The following is a 17,771-nucleotide window of genomic DNA, read 5'->3' as shown; positions in this document are numbered from 1 at the left end:
GACCTCGGAGCAGGGGGTTTGGAATATCTACAGGGCAGGAAAGAAGCGGAGACTGTGGAGTGCAGCCCGGCTGGCCTGAGCAAGGGTTATTGCTGGCATCTCTCCTTAAACCTCGGCCTAAGAGCAAAAGCGCTGTCACTCACGTCACTTCAAAGCCGCTGCACAGTTCCTCAAACCCTCCGGAGCGTTGCTTACACACAGTCGGAGCAGAAAACCCTAAGCCACAAGGTGAACTACCTAGATCCTAGTGGGTCGATCAAAACCTCCACCGGGCCCTGCGCCAAAAAAACAAACAAAAAAAAAACCTCCAAGAAAGAAGAGGGGCCTCTACATCCCCCTGCTCTCGGCAAAGTGCCCAGGCTGACCGACCACCTCCCCCATCCACTACTTAATAGTCCTGCATGTTCTCAAAGAAACACAGAGCCAAAAGAGTCAAAGTAAAGTCTCCGGTTCTCGGCCGTATCCACCATGTCTTGACTACCCCTCAAGATGCACGCATTTTCGAAGTCCAAATCCCTCAACTTTGGTAAACTTCGCCAACAACCCAAGGGCGCAAGACGAATCTCATCGATGAACACCACCTCTACCCCCACCCCCAGTTCCGGGACAGTAAAGATTCTCCTTGGCACGTGGACGCCAGCGCGGGAAGGCTGAAGGAGTGGGGAGCGACTTTCGCACATAGGGTCTGTTGCCCCCCGGGGATGCAGAGCGCGCCCTCTTTCACCCTCTAAGCAAGGTAAACATTAAGAGGCCTTCCAGGATTTAGTCTCCTGGTCCGCTTCTGTTTTCACATTGACCAAATGTTCTAGACTTACCTTACGCTTCTCTGTCCGAGAGTCAGAGTCAGACATTGGGGGCGAGCGGGCAGGGGAAAGGAAGGAGGTGGAGAGCGATCAGATGGCTGATGGTCGCTCTGGTTGAGGGCTCTGTGGAGTGGCGAAGATGGCAGTGGCTAAGGCTGCGCAGCACCGGTGGTAGCGGTGGCGGTAGCGGCGGCGGCGGCGGCGGCTGCGATGCTACGCCTGCGGCTGCGGCTGCGGTGGCTGCTGCTGCTGTGTTGGCTGCGGCAGAGGCGGCGCAGAGGTTGCTGCACTGCTGGGAACAGTCAGCTCCAAAAAGAGCAGGACACCAGGCAGCAGCGAGCTATGAAGTGAAACCTGCGCAGCGCAGCAGCTGAGCCCAGGCTGGGCTCCCCAGAACTGGCCATCCAATCATCGCGGGGTCCGCCCCCTAGTAGCCCCGCCCCACAGTGGCTGACCTCGCCCACTCGGAGCCTAGAGCAGGCAAGTCCCGACAGGTAAAGGCGAGGGTGGGGGCAGGGTGAACCCCACCCGGTCCCTTCTCCTCTGGTCGTCCCTCCTCCAAAGCGCAGACACGTTCCATTCCTATTTCTGAGGCGGCTAAGTCGAGGTCCAGTTCCCAGCGGGCGGAGCAAGCCTGGTCACGGGTTCTCTGTGTTTACTAGAGTGATTCAGACTACTCCGGCGGAGATGTTTCCCCCTCCCCACTAAAGCTACTCTTCCTTTCTAGCAAATCCACGCGAAGCCGCTAGGGGCGGGGACAGGGGGCGCTCTAGGACTGAGCCACGTTCTGCCCAGAGCCGGGCTGCGAGGAAAGGGCAGCGGTTCCCGAGGCCCTCGGTCTCTTGGCCCGCCCGCTTCTTGGATTTCTTAAGACTTTCTCCTAGACGCTTTAGGCAAATCGTCTTGCACCTCGTCACTGGACATACCTGCCCAGCAAAGAGCGCAGAGTTTCGGAAATAAGGGGAGGGGGAAAGCTAGAAGTTACCACCCGCCGATGGTGAAGGTCCAGGCTGGGGAGCTCAGCAGAGGCTATCCACTTTTTATCGGAAGTTTGTATTACTGATTCAAAGCAATGTGTCTCCTAAGAATCCTAGACGACCCCAAAAATTTCCCTTAAACTTGCCATTTTCGGAATATGAACGCCATTAATTAGGAGTTAAGAATAAGAGGCATAAAGGAAAGAAGCATTCTACCAGAGGAGGTAGAAAACCTGAATGAGGGTTGATCGAAGAAAAGTGAATGGATGGAGGAAAAACATGAAAAGAAAAAGTTTACAACTGAAATCTTTAAAGAAAGTTTTGGAGACATAAAAAATTGCTGCTTTTCCCTATGTTCTGCATGGGGACTGAGAAGGGCCTGCTTCTCACAATTTAAGACCACAATTTAAAGGCTTAAGTCTGTGGAGAGCTCTCCAGCTTTCAGATTTCCTGCTTTGTGTTTGCTGGACTCAAGCAGAGTTGGGTTAAGTGATCCGGGGCCCTTTTTGACCAAAGGCATCTAGTATATATAGTGTGTGTCAATGTTTTGTCTTGAGCCGTAGGAGTTGTTGGGGTTTGTTTTGAGAGGGAGGGGAAAAGAAAGAACGCAGTTTATTATTTATGCGGGTTGAGGCTGCAAAGAGAGCATTTTGGCCAGACCCTCCTCCTCTTTTCCTCCTCCTTCCTTCTCCGCTTCTTCTCCCTCCCCACCCCAACCGCCCGCCCAGCTTACCCAGGATGAGATCATCTGACTAGAGGCTGCGCTTCCACCACCTGTTCTACCCGCGCGATTCAAGCCACGTCTCCCTCCCTCCCTCCTTTTGCATCTTAACAAAGGGCATCTAGATAAAGGGGAGGATAACGGAAAAAGCAAAGAGTCAGTACCTAAATCAAGCCCGGGTGGGTTGGGGGAAGGAGGAGACTAGGGAGGGAGAGAAGGAAACAGAAGTCTGTAAGAATGATACTGCTAATTTTAAGGTAAGATACCTTCCAAAATCTAAGAAAGGTGTACATGTGAAAGAATAGTGAAGTCTTTCCGGGTTTCAAAGTCCAATTTTTAAAAACATTTTTTTTTTTTTACTATGTAGACTATAACGTCATCATGACACAGCAAAATAAAAGTATATATAGTAAATTTGGCCAAAAAAAAAAATTAACGAGAGAAAAGATGCCAGAAGAAAATTAAGATTCAGAATTTTTAAAGGATTTCGCTGCTGTAGGAAATAGAGTAGTAAATGAATTCGGAGACAAAAACAAAACATTCATTGTAAAGATTCATCTCAACGCTCCCACACATCTCTGACAAAGCCACTGGAGCCTTTACAAATACTCCTGCCCACATACTAATAGTGATTTGGAAGAGTGGCCAAGGATAAGACTGAATGGATGGATATGCCTCTCCACTCCAATGAAGTCTTCGTAGTCAGGGAATAAAAAAGGTAATTGGGCAATTCTCTGTTGAGAGACCGACACAGAGAGAAGAGAGATGGAGATAAGGGGGAAAGAAGAAAAAAAAAGAATAAGTTTGAATCTAAAAAGAACACAAATATTTAAACTAGCTTTTGTATCTAGCAAACTATTTCATGTATAGAGAAATCTTTATTTCTTTAATGAGATAGTTAAATGGAAAACAAGAAGGCGGGGTGAGGTAAAAAAAAAAAAAAAGCAAATGTTTAAAAAAAATTTTTTAAAGCAATACTAGGGTTTTTGTACTCTCCTTTTAGAAGGGGAATATGTAAAACCGCTCCATTTGCACAGTGGTTAGGTTGCAAAGAAAAAACATCACGCATTTCATTAGAAGTGGGTGTCAGAAAACCGGAAAGCTTTCTGCAGAGGAATTGTCAGAAATGAACCAGGTGCACTCGGGGAGCAAGCAGCTTGTGGATGAAAGACAGTGAATAGTGACAAAGAAATGGGGGTGGGGAAGAGAGAAAAAGATTTCGCAAAAATACAAAGGTTTTTTTACAAAGAAATATCCTTGTTCGTCTCGCTTCCCCAAATCCCACTGTTCAAACATAATCATTTATACTTTTTAATTTGGGGTAATTCAAATGCGTATTCCAGGGTGATTTGGAAGTAATCAAAGGAAGATATAAAACTCTGGTAACATCACATTTGTTATTGTTACTGTTAAAGTGATAGTTGCGAAAATAACTGCAATAACTCCTGTAGAGTTACTGAGTCCGAAACAAAGCTTTTCCTGTGCGTCTCCTCTGAGGTGACGACAAAGCCCGAAGTCCTGTCCTTTCTTCCATCCCTGTCCCTTTTATGTTTGCTGGAATTCCAGGGCTTACTCACTAGCCCAATTGGACTAATTTCTGACTGTGAAGGGTTCTTCTCTGGAAACTTTTTTCTTTTTTTGGCCCCTCGGGTGAGAAAAATCAAAAAGCATTGGTTTCTTTTTTTCTTGATTCCGGAATCTGGAAAGTCAAAATGATTTTACTCAGACAAGCTCTTTTTACTCCCGTTTTGTTTGGTTTAGTTGTTGAGGGTATGAGAGACATGACAAAGTATAGGAGGAGGATATTTTGTCCGTGAAGTATAAAATCACAGTCCTCATGCTAGAATTTCGAGTGCAAAAGTTCTTATGTTTCAGGATCCCAACTCAATTCCGAAAATCTTAAGATTAAATAATAAAACCGACCTTTATCCTCTGCTTTAACTTCTAAAGAAACAAAGAACACCGTCTTCTTTGTTTTTATTTCTTTATTAAACTTTCTACTTTTTTTTTTTTACTCGACAGCTTAAAAACATATGGTAGAAATGATTTAAAATGTGTTTCTAAATACCGCTTCCTCCCTCCCCCAACCTTTACAGAAGTTGTTTGCATTGGTTGGTAAATAGTTCTGAGGACCAGTCTAGTTTTTCCCGGGCTCCTCCAGAGCATTTGCTTTGAGATCTCTGAGTAAAATTCCAAAAGGTATTATCAGTCAGTCATCTCCGGGGCATTTCCTTTAAGAAGCTAAGTGGGTCTGACTCACTGAAACAGCTAAGCACCTAAGCTAGCTGGGGCACTAGCTGGGAAAGGAAGGGAATTCGGTGGGTTTGTTTACATTTTGCCTGCTTTCCCGGAATCCCTCGGAATCTGATTTAGGAATCCCATCCATAAAGATAAATCTCTTTAGATTTAAACCTGCAAAAACCAGAAATGACAGTTTATCTCTCGGCTTTGTACCATCCCTTGATAGTGTGCAAGACCGAGTGGCTTGGGACAGCAAGGGTGAGCTCTCCAGCAAAGACAAGACTGAAAGTCCTTTCCAATAGAGCACTTTCTACCCCCACCTCATCTGAACCCATTACTCTCATTCCCTTAGGACTCCAGTCCAGCCAGACCCATCAGCAATGAGACTTATGTTTCTTGCCTGTCTTGGCCTCCCTGACCCCGTTGATAGACAACTATAGTGAAAGATTCATGGCCACATTGCTTTCATTGCCTGGCCCCAGTTTATGCCCTTTTTCAGCAGGGGCCAAGTGATCAAGCATGGACCTAAACGGGATTGTTTTCCTGGCACATATCAAGGGTGAGCTTCCTGATTCTGTGAAATGAACCACCATGGAGACTGCAAACACAACACCGAAAACGACACATTTATAACTTGGCCCCAAATTTGAGCCGCTGGTGTCCCATTCCTTCCTTGGCCGACTTTGGCTGCTCTTGAGGCTGGGGTGGAGGGTAAAACGCCCAGGATGCTCGGGAATTGGGAATGCCAGCAATTGGCGCGTGGATGGAGCTGTGAGGAATGTTAAAGGCTGAAATCACCTTCAGTGCATCCTCCTTCACCGAATCACACAAATTCAGCAACTGCAAGACAAGACAGTGAGAAGTCAAGCTTTGGTGCTGCTTTGCTATGGGTGCAGGGTATCCTTTCCCCTCCTCATCCCATCTCCCTCAGGGCTCAGTCTATCTTCCTATCACCATCTCTCCCCTTTATCCTTTTCTCCTCCCTACTTTTCTCTGCAAAGTTTTGGCATCAAACACACAATGATGCATGTATAGCTTACCTAAAACCTTTTCTTTCCCAGACCTTGCCCTGAGACACATCCTAGGATCATGAAAAAGGATTCAGTTTATTCCTTCTCCCTTCCTAGAAACTGGTCCCTAAATCTAGGAACTATTATGAGTTTCCCTAAATTCACCCTAGGTGTCATTTCTCTGGTATAATTTCTCCCTACCCATAAGTAAAATAAAGTGACTGAATGAGGGGAAAATCAATCCTGGGGAATCGACAAAATCCCAGTCACCTGCCTGCATCCACAAACAATGCCCCTGATTTATGGAATTAACTACCTTGGTTTGTTGTAGCTTTCAAAGTTTTGTAATGCCAACATAGTCTAAAAGGAAGCTAGGTTGTATGTAAACACACAATATGTAACATCTTTCTACCAGGTCAGAAATACCTCTGAAAGTTGGAAACATAGAAGAAAAACAAAACTCAGGTTTCCTGGTAACATATCCCAAAAATGGTCTGTGGGGTAAGGCAATAGACCAAAAGTAGCTCCTAATTTATGTACAATTTCATAAATATATATACATGTGTATATATATATGTATATATATATATACATACATACATATATATGTATAAATTTTAAGACTACTGATGTTTTTTCTCAGTGGAGACATGTATAATGAAGGCATCTGTTTTTCTATACCTTAGCAAAAAAGTTACAAATGAACTTCCTGCCTTTCCCAATCTTCACTCTCATTTCTAAAAGCTTCTCTAATTATTTTTCTTTAATTCTACTTCTTAAAGAAAAATCTAGAGAAAGCCTCATTTTTTCCTTCCCACAGCTTTAAAAATCATGATTTATACAAATGCAAGCCTTACACTCTCATGTGGTAGGACTCTTAAAACTTGAACTGATGATGTGAAGACCACAATTTCCTTTAAAACATGATATGGCCAGAATGCCATTTCTGTTTTGCTCAAGCAAACAGAAAAAAATGCAAAGAAGGAATGAAGAAAAAAAAAGTCATTTCAATACATACTGGTAAATAGAATCTCTCAAGAAGTTTATCTTCCCAATTTGCTGTTTCATATGTGTATTTTTCAATGAACACTAAGTGCAGTTTGTGGTAAAGAATCAGATCAGTACTGAAATCCTTTTGATCATTTTGGGGATGTGTTCAAAGTTCAACTTTCTATGAGTCACTTTCATTTGCTGAGAGTTCCATGTTAGTAAATAACATTGCTGACTAATCACTGGTTATTGTAATTATAAAATGTACCTAATAAAAACCAAAAAGACAACAGGAAAAGGATTTCAGAGCTAGAAAGAGATCACTTAGCCCACCACTTTATAAATTAGGACACTGATACTCAGGTTTAAAATCCTAATAAAGACTTCATATTTATATTTTGTCTTTTTCTCCCCAGCCCTAGGCACAGTGCTTGGCACATAGTTTTTAATAAATGCTTGCTGGTTGACAGAGACAATATCTTTATATAGATATATTCAAAATAGGCCCTAGTGACAGGATATCAGGAAAAGCTTTATGTGGAAGGAGGATTAAGGCTCAGCTTTGGAAGAAACTAGGGATTTTAAGAGGCAGAGGTGTATGCATTCCAGTTATAGCAAATACTCTGGAATAAATATCCAAATCTTCATTAATACAGAAGCACTGGGGCTTATAGTTGTTCTCTTCGGATTCTAGAAGACCCTGGGAGAATGGAAATAATGGTAATCTGGTACTATAAGTCATAAGCCTCCTCAGTTATCCACTGAATAACAATTTACATCACTTAAGCAGACTTAATTTGCTTTTTGAGAGGAATATTTATTAAACTGGTAAGAAGAATTGTTATAGAATATTACCCAAACACCTATATTACATTTTTCAATAAGTACATACAGAATCCAGGAGAATATGAGCACAAGTTTTAAACATATAATGTGGTAAGAGATAACTGAACTTCTGGTTGCTAGAAGTCCTCAAGAGGATCTCATGACGTTTTCCTTAGTCATGGTATAACTTTCTTGTGGTATCCTCATAGAGTCCTGAAGATGCCTTTCTTCCATGGATCTAATTTTTTCTCATCTGTAGATGCAGCAACTATTATAGTTGTTCTGGGGATGATGCTAGAATGTCAGTGAGAAGTTTAAATCCTTCAACATTTTAAAGTTAATAAGGTCTTCTTGTGATTAAGGAAGGGAGAAGAGACAATTCTTATTTTTTCTTCTTTTCCCAAGTAAATATCTCTTGGTCTTCAATAAAATTGTTCTGTCTTCTAGGCAGCCAAATACCTGAATGCTCTTTTCTGAAATAACTTGTCTTTTCATATAAAAGCTACAAGATATGAAACTTCCTATCTTCAGATAATCCTAATATATTTCCTATGTAGTAGCACTTCATTTTATTTAAGATGTTTCTTTTTTCCAAACTAATCGAAGACTTCTTGTTTTTTGATCAATTGACTAAAAAGAGGTGGTCTCATCTGACAAAAAGACCATCTTGTTAGTTACTTTATATTTGGTGATGTAAGTGATTGTTTCATTTAAAAAGTTCAGGCCGAATTATTGAGGTGGGGCATGGAACCCCACTCTTACCTACTGGGCATGGACATGATATGGGTTTGGGGTAGAGGGAGGAAGAGGGTCCAGTGTAAGCCACTATAATGGTACAGAAATAGGAGATGGGATGCCTTGTTTAAAAATGAGGAACAGTAAAAATTTGGCTAACCCATAGTATTGATTGTCACATTTTGTCAAAGTTACTGGCAAAGCTAATATTGGGACTCAGGTTTCAAGATTCTCGACCTTAATAAAAATATTCAAGTTTATAGTCCCACACTTCAAAGATACGTATTTCATAGATATATTTCTGTATTCCCTTCATAATTTCTCTACTCCTTCATAGTATAGAAGAGTTACACAGCATTTTGAAAGTTTGCAAAATGCTTTATATAAATTATCTTATTTAAATTTCATAACAACACGGTGAGGCAATTAACAAAGTATTACTATGTCCATTTTATTGATGATGAAATTGAAGTTCAGGAGGTTACATGATTTTTCAAAGGCTAACCTCTGAACTTCTGAGTATAATTGCCAACAACCACACCATACTTGAGTCTTTAGTCCTCAGCTTCCTAATATCATAATCACAATTGCAATTAAAAAATCATTAAGAAGAAAATAATTTGCTTTGTCCCATAAAATCTAATCAACTTTATGAATAATATCACATTGAGAGACCAACTTATTTTCTCCTGTTTATGTTTCTCATTGGCCATACAATGATGGATATTAGTTTCAAGGATTAAGAACCATGAGTTTGGAGTTATTGTTCTGCTTAGTCAAAATTACCTATATAGTTAGTGGCTGTAATTAAAACAAACAAAAAACCAGACATCACTTCTTGTTCTACCAACTGCTGCTCTAAATCCAACTTTATCACTTGTCTATCTCATATCTTTATTTCTGTAAAAATGTGGATGGTGCTAATTACCATTAATTAGCTATCATTCTGCATAACTGCATTATAAAGATGTTCAGGTGTTGTTATCTATTTTCAGATACCTATGATTTTATTGATATAGCTAGACTTCAATTAGTATGAAAAATGAAACCCCAAAAGAGGTCCTGTGTATTTGAATCTGCAATATTCAAATTTATAATTATGTAATATAGGGTAATTGGTTCCAGCCCAGTGGAAACATGCAGTGTGAATATGAATAATGTGACTACTTCAGGGAAATTCACTATTTGAAGTAATTGGAACCAAACTGTAAAGTTAACCTACAAAAATTACTCTAAGAAAATTATAGTTATTTCTATGATACCCTAAGAGTTCTAAAATATTAAAACACTTTAATCAGATTTCATACCATAACCATCTCTATAAACACAGGCATATTTAATGGTAGTAATTTTAAATCTTAATTAAATTTGTGGCCCATGAGCCACTCAGCTGACTTATCACTTAAAATCATAATATATTTAACCAAAATAAGTTGGTAAAAAATTGTGAAAAATTGCCTATGTATGTCCCTGAAAAAGTCACTTTTATATTCAGTTACAGTCTTCTCATCTGTAAAAAAGAGAATACTAAATTATATAATTTCTGAGTTCCTTTCTAGTTTCAATATTTTGTGACTCTTCTGTAATATTTTCTTTTAAATAAATAGGGAAATTAAACTACCAATCTATGGCAATAGCAAAGATATGATGATTGATGTTAAGTAATATTAATATTAATTGTACAAAAGATAACTTTTGAAGAAAGAAAATACATTGAGTGTTCAATTAATGATGCATGGATTATCTACTTTGTGGATTAGCAAGACAAAATTTTAATGCTAGCAGAACTTTTTTTGTCCAAAGTTCAATTATAGAATTGAAGATTTTTAGAGCTAGAAAGGACTTTAAAAATTATCTAGTCCAACTTAATTTTTGTAGATGAACAGATGAGGAAACTGAGGTTCAAATGAGCAGTTCCAGGTCTTGGTATTAATTAGTAATAGGACCAGGATACAGCTTTCCTGATTCTTAGTTCACTACTCTTTTTAACTCATTGGGTTCTACTATTAATTGAAGTGTATAGAAGTGAAAGCTAATTTTATTAAGTTTAAATCCAAAATAATTTGCTTCCCTCTGCAATTATTTGCTATTTAATTATGTGTGTTTTTATTATTTATCTATGGTAAAATGATAAAAGACCAATTTTTATTTGATTTTTCATCTTCAGTACCTAGTACAATGCTTTACACATAGTAATTAATACTTATCAAATGAAATTAAGTATAATTTTGTTGCCCCTACCAATTACATAATTCACACTAAAACAATATAAAAATAATTTTGAGGTTATCCCACATTGAATTACCACTATTAATATGAATAATACAAATTGAACTTAAAAACAAAACAAAACACTCAAGATAGTAAAATAATTAGAGAAGACATCTGTAGGTACTCTAGAAGCAGCTGCTGAAGAACAGTATTAAAATTCAAAATATTTTAATATTGTGGGGGGGGTTTTCTGGTTTATATTGCAACAAAGGTTTTCATCAGAAAAACGAAACATAAATTTAGCTGACAGACATGGTTATTTGAGGGAAACATTTTGAGATGGAACCAACTGATGTCATCCTTCTCTTTACCATCCTATAGCATCTTTATTGCAAATTAGATGTTGTGGGAGTAAGTGACTTTATTCAGGTAAGCCCTCCACAGCCCAAGTTTCATTTAAAGTTAAAGCTTAGACACAACAAAGAATACATATTCAACTCACAGTATTATAGAGCTGCCCTGAGGCTTGAAAGACCTCCCTGCTCCACCTCCTTTACAAAGCATAAGGGGAGAGTGAGAAACCTTATCTAATTATTTGGAAGCCTTACTCAGATAGCATGGGTTGATTTTTGTATGCTTGTTTTACTGTTCTTCAAACTGAAATACAGCTCAATGTTACTTCAATATATTAAAATTGACCTTTTCTTCAACCATTTCAACTACCTCCTGATTCTTTTTGTTGTTATTAAATTGTTTATTTTTGTCCAATATTTTGTGATCCCTATTTGGGGCTTTCTCAGCAAAGATAATGAAGTGTTTTGCTATTTCCTTCCCCACCTCATATTGCAGATGAGGAAACTGAGGCAAACTCGATTAAGTGACTTGCCCAGGGTTATCTAGCTAGTAAGTATCTGACCATGGATTTAAATTTAGGATGATGATTCTTCCTAACTCTAGGCCTGGCACACCATCTACTCTAGCTTTCCAGGCTCTAAATTTAAACTACTTGAAACCCAGAAATTGGCAGATTTACTTGATCATCCAATGACATTGTGCCTTCTGATTCAATTAAGGATCTGTATTCAAACCTCCCAAGGTTTTATAAGATTTGAACTCTTTGTTATATCAAAACCTCATCTACTATGAGTACATTCTGTAATCATATCAATTGAGTTGGGTAGGGAGATTATATCCTCCATCCCTTACATCACCTTAGCAGCTATATGATGGGTGTTTTTAGAGAGAAAAAAGGTTCATATTTTTCCCTTTGACCCTTACTTTACAGAATACAGATTACAAAAATAATTTAATCTCACTGAACCTCTGGCAAATCTCTAAAACCTTAAGTTACAATTAAATTGGCCTTCTGGGTGGAGGGAATTCCTATTCCTAACACAAATAAGTTAAAATCATCTTTTCTATAAGTTAATTCTCAAAACACAAAGCAAATAATCCTCTTAAGATTCACTATGCACTTGTCTCACAAATAAAATGGAATATTATGGCACACATATTACTCATCATGCATAATTAATAACTGTTTTCAATAGGAAATGATCTTATGTTAAGATTTTTGTTTGATTTTATCACAATAGCCCTGTTAGGCCTAGATTTTCTTCATAGACTGAATAGAATATTGAATACTTTTCTTTAGGATATCTTTGGAAGCTTCTAGAAAATGTATGTTCAGAAAAAAGCAAGTATAAAGAAAATAACAGAAGTGTGGAGAAGAGATATGAATATATATTATGATATTCAGCGTTCTTTTAAAATTTGCCAGCAATATGATAAAGAAGAAAAGCAGTTATTTTGTAAATAATTTATTTCAAACTGCCATATGAGATGAAAGCAAGAAAAAGATGTGTTATTTTATAGCTAATAATGATTAACTATGTGATACTTTGTAAAATGGAATTAAATACCAAACTTAGAATCATAAAGCCTTTTACATCACTGAACTATTCTTCAGGACTAAAAAGAATGTGCGTGAACTGGAAGGGGTCATGCAAATAAGAGGGACAATTTGTAATAAGATCAAGGAAGAAGTAAGCTTATCTGATTTTGTCAAGATAATCCAGAGGTTTTTACTCAGCTTTAGCATTGAGGTCAAAATATAAAAATATAAAAAAATAAAGTGTTATATATGTGAGTTTTGACAAATTTGCTCTTCATTTCTTGCATGTATGAATGAATTAAAAAGAAAAGGCACTAATAAAATAATATTTTATATAGTCCTTTTTTAATTAAAAAAGGTTCTGAAATGAGGAACTTATTTGAAACTCACAACAGAATAAAGTAGGTAATTCAAGTTGTTGATCAGTCTTTTTTCAGTTATGCTAAATTCTTCATGACCATATTTGGGGTTTTGTTGGCAAAGATACTAGAGTGTCATTTCCTTCTCTGGCTCATTTTATAGATGAAGAAACTGAGGCACACCAGGTTAAGTGACTTGCCCAGGGTCACACAGCTAGTAAGTGTCTGAGACCAAATTTGAACTTGTCCAGGGTCACACAGCTAATAAGAGTCTGAAGCCAGATTTGAACTCAGGAAGATGAGTCTTCCTGATTCTAGACTCACATTTTATCTGCTGCTCCACTCAGCTACCCATGAAGTAGGTGGCTATTGTTATTATTGTTTGTCCTTCATTCTTAAAGATGAGCTAAGATCATAGAGGTGATACCATGGCATGTAAGAGAATGGGATTGAAATGGGGAAGGGCTTTACAAAATTATGAGCCTCATTTTCTCCTCTGGAGCCATCTGAGTCTAACAGCATGATATAGATGCAGTAGCAGACCTTGGCTTTTTTAAGCTAAGATCTTTCCAGATTTCAGTTTGACTGAGACAACATTCATACAGTGATTAAGGCTAGGTAAGAAATGAGGCATAGAATAACATCTTTTACCTAGTCAAAAAAAAATCAATTTGGGAAGGGAAGACCAGAGTTACTGGCCAAAACAGAAACAATTTCTATTTACATTCACTCTGAACCAATCAGAGCTCAAATAATAATCTTGATCTGGAACCTACAGGTCAATCAATAAGAGACAGAGTGATTTGGGTTTAAGACATGGTCCAAGTCCATAAACTCCAAGATTATCTGGTGAGATTTCAGTGATCAAAATTTATTTTCCTTTAGGCAGAGCACTGGAAGGTATAAATACATTAACAGAGGAGAGAAGTGAGGTTTAGGTTACAAGGTCTCACAGTTGGTAAAAGAGCTGAAACATGAAATTTAGCTTTTTGTACTCTATTTCCAGTATTCTATTGATCTGTCCTATCATATCAATGTATGTATGCATGCATATAGATATATTATTATATTATACATATATACATATAATTTTACACATTCTAAATATGCATATGCACATTGGAGAGAATTAATACAAATCATAGAATCTTTGAGTCAGTGGAAACCTTAGAGATCAGTCTAATTCTTTGCTTTTACAGAATTTTATTAAAAAAAAAAAAAGAAGCAAAGTGACTGACCTACTTAGAATAGGCACTGGGGCCATAACTAGTTCTTTCAACTCAGAGTGGGGACAATTGATAGTAGCAGAGATGATAGTGATGGGCAGCACAGGGAACAATTCTTTAGGGAAACTGGAGGGTAATGACATAGAGAATATTCCAACAATAGGATTGGTCATGGCACTATGATGAGAATGAACTCCCCATTGCTTATCTCCTCTCTAGAGAAATGGTCAAGAAGAGGGGCCTCTAAGAGTAAGAGGCTAGCTGAAGGAAAGGGGTCAGTGTCATACTATCTGCAGAGGACTTTGAAGAGGTGGAAGTGAGACTTCAGAATGAGGGTCAAACATTTTTTTAAAAAAAACTAATAATAATAGTTATCATTTATATATCATTTCAGACAGCTAGGTGGCACAGTAGAGAGAGCACCAGGCCTGGAGTCAGTTCAAATCTGGCCTTAGACATTTATTAGTTGTGTAACCCTGGACATGTCACTTAACCCTATTTTCTTTACTTTCTTCATCTAAGAAGGAAATGGCAAACCATCCCAGTATCTTTGCCAAGAAAACCTTAAATAGGATCATGAAGAGTCATACATTACTGAAAACATCTGAATAACAAGATTATTTTAAGGTTTGTAAAGCATTTTTTGGTAATTAAAAAAAATTTAAACATAAATCCTAAATGAGAAAAGAAAAGAAAAAAAAAAAAACCAATGCAACAATATTGTCATATACATGGTATACCATAAGAGAAGATTCAATATAAAACAATATATTTCCATTTCAAGAAAATCTACATAATATATGCTATACATTATTTTCACAACTTTCCAGCTTTTCATTGCTTCCTTGTTGGTTTTCTTTTGTTCTCTGTTGTGCAATTTTAACTTTTCCCCTCTTTCCCTCAACACCCTAAAGAAGGCTACAATTATGCATAAATATATATGTGTTTATATATATACACATACATAGATATCCACAAACATACATGTATATGCACATATATACTCATACATATATAAGATTCATTATGCTTATTTCCTATCATCTATTTTTTCTGAAGATAGATAGTATCTTCCTTCATAAGTTCAAGTCTTTCCATGTTTTTCTAATCAGCTCATCATTTCCTACACCACAGCAATATTTGAATCTAATGTCCCATCTTATCTGAAAGATTGTCTAATAAAGTTTTTTCTCCAATTTTCCTATTCCTTTTATTCTTGACCACATAGATTATTTTAATTTAAAATAATCAAAATTATAATTTTTGTACTTCAACAGTGTTCTCACCTTATAATATAGTTTGAAGTCAGATACTGCTGAACCTATTACCTTTATATCTTTTCCCCCTGGTTTCTTTGAAGTTCCTGAACTTCAAACGAACATAATTATTTTTATTTTATTTATTTATTATTGTTATATTATTTTTCTAAGTGATTTTTATAGTAACTTAATTAGAATGACATTGAATAGATTAGGTAAAAATGTCATTTTAAAAATTATATTGACTTTACCTACCCATGATCAATAAATATTACTTCAATATTTAGATCTGTTTATTTTTATAAAAAGTGTTTTATGTTCATGCATTTCCTGTGTCTGCTTTGGCAGGTATACACTCAGGCATTTAATACTGTCTAGGTATTTTAAATATTCTAAAACAATATTGAATAATATTTTTGACATATAGTGTGGTTTCTCTGTTTTTTCACTTTTGATTAAATATGTTTTAACTTTAACTTTGATATCATGATTACTATTATCCTTGGTTTTTTACATATTAAACTCTTGCCTTTATTTTATGTTTGTGTGCATATCTCACTTTGATGTTTCCTGAAAATAACATGTTATTAAATTCAAATTTTTAATCTGCTATCCATTTCTATTTTATGGGTAAATTTGTCCCATTCACATTCTAAACTACAATTACTTGCTATGTATGTCCTCCTTTCTATTTTTCCTCTCTTTTCTTCCCATCCTATTTAGCCTATTTCTCCTCTCTTTTTAGCTTTTCTTCTACCTGATAACCTTCCCCTTTAATTCTTTAATTTACCCACCCCTCTAACAATCCCCACTTATCCTCTCCTCCTACCCCTTACCCTTGCCCTCTTATTTCTTTCTGAATTTAGAAGACATTTATGCCTCAGATGTATATGTTCTCTCTTTAACCCTTTCCTAATAAGAGAATAAGGTTCCAGTCCTCCCTATCTTCCTTCTCCTAGCTTCGTTTGTATAAATATTTCTCTTTCATGTCATTTGTATGAAATAATTACTCCTTTTTATCTTTCTCTACAGTTTCTTTTTAAGAATCATCCAGTCACACTCAGCTCAGCCCATGCCTTTCTTTCAAACTACCCAAATAATGATGACAACTTTCATAAGAATGCTGCTAATAATTTCATATATACAAAGTAAACAATTTGACTTTGAACCTCTTATCTTTAATGTTTATCTTGTATTTCTCCTAGATGTTATATATCAAAATTTCTCTTAAATTCTGAAAAACTTGAAAGTCTTTGAGTATGTTAAATCTCTTTCTCTCTTTTCATTCAGAATAATACCCAACTTTTCTGAGTAAGATACCTTTGATTATAACTCCAGATCTTTTGCTTCATGGACACAAAGCACTTTATAAATATTTTCTCATTTTATCCTCATAATAACTCTGAGAGTTTGGTCTTATCATTAAACTCTATTTTACAAATGAGGAAACTGAGGCTGAGGTAAAAGTAAATGATTTGCTTAAGGTCAATAAGTTGGATCTGAACTTAAGTCTTATTAACTCCAGATTCAAAATTATATCCAGTGTGCCACCCAGTTATCTCTCTATATTTTTATTTTTTGTTTGTCTTTTTATTATTTTTAAATTCTGAACTTAAAGCCAAATAAAATGGACATTTCCACACATAAAGTATAGTCTCCTCCTGTTTTAAATATATAATAAATTCAATATGTAACTTTCAAAACTGTCCTATTTTTCCTATTTTCCCACAGTCCATGAAGAAACTTTTTTACATATATATATCATTGTAATCATGGGCTAAAAGATATATATGTGTGTATGACAATATATACACAAATATATGCATTTATGTATGTATACACACATATGCACACACATTTATATACAAATACATTTTACTTCAAGAAATTTTTATTGTGGGAGTTATACAATGTTATTTGGTTAAACAAAATTCCATCTACCCAGAGAATTTTCAAATAGAATCCTATGGAGTTAAATATTAATTATATATGCAACTAATTAGGTAATATATCGATTAGCTCTAACTAACTTTTGCCTTTTGGTTTTCTAGATTCCTGCCTTGTGGTCATTTCATTATATAATAACAATAATAACTGATATTTATTAGGTTACAAAGTATTTTACTTACTTTTTTTTTTTTTTTTTGATCCTTATAGCATCCATGTGGGGATAGGGACTGTAGATATTATCCCCATTTTGTAAACTCACAGAGAATTTAAATAATTTTTCATAGTCAGACAGCCAAGTTAGATTTGAACAAAGATCTTTTTTGGCACCTTTGGCTATTTTACAATTAGGATAAGAGAGAAGGTTAAACAAATACATGATTTTTATTATTATTGGCTTTAATAAAAGTTTGATGAAGGAGAAAGTCCATTGAATCAAAGAACTGAATTCTATGAACTGAGAGGTCAACTTGGAGGTCCAGCCTTCCATCTACCACTAGAGTCCTCTCTACCATCATATAACCTGCACTCGAATAGCTAGCTAGTGACAAGGAAACTAATTATTCCATGAAG

General features: G+C 36.6%; 2 protein-coding genes across 3 annotated transcripts in view; both read right to left on the bottom strand.

Annotated features, from left to right (window-relative positions):
• The window catches only part of BCL2L11 (BCL2 like 11), a 45,298-nt gene extending 44,390 nt beyond the window's left edge, over positions 1 to 908 (bottom strand). The window contains exon 1 of the transcript XR_007950371.1: positions 816 to 908. The gene's annotated coding sequence lies outside the window, so the exon portion shown is untranslated. The remainder of the gene's footprint in view (positions 1 to 815) is intronic.
• Positions 816 to 17,771, bottom strand: part of ACOXL (acyl-CoA oxidase like) — a 511,030-nt gene continuing 494,074 nt past the window's right edge. For both annotated transcript variants that reach the window (XM_051975799.1, XM_051975800.1), the window contains exon 19: positions 816 to 5,582. In XM_051975799.1, coding sequence (XP_051831759.1) covers positions 5,370 to 5,582 — 213 coding nt within the window. In that variant the 3' untranslated portion in view covers positions 816 to 5,369. The remainder of the gene's footprint in view (positions 5,583 to 17,771) is intronic.

This window comes from Antechinus flavipes, chromosome 2 (assembly GCF_016432865.1).
Source record: "Antechinus flavipes isolate AdamAnt ecotype Samford, QLD, Australia chromosome 2, AdamAnt_v2, whole genome shotgun sequence".
Taxonomy (NCBI): Eukaryota; Metazoa; Chordata; class Mammalia; order Dasyuromorphia; family Dasyuridae; genus Antechinus; species Antechinus flavipes.
The sequence above is the reverse complement of the archived record's forward strand: the minus strand, read 5'-3'. Positions and strand labels throughout refer to the sequence as shown.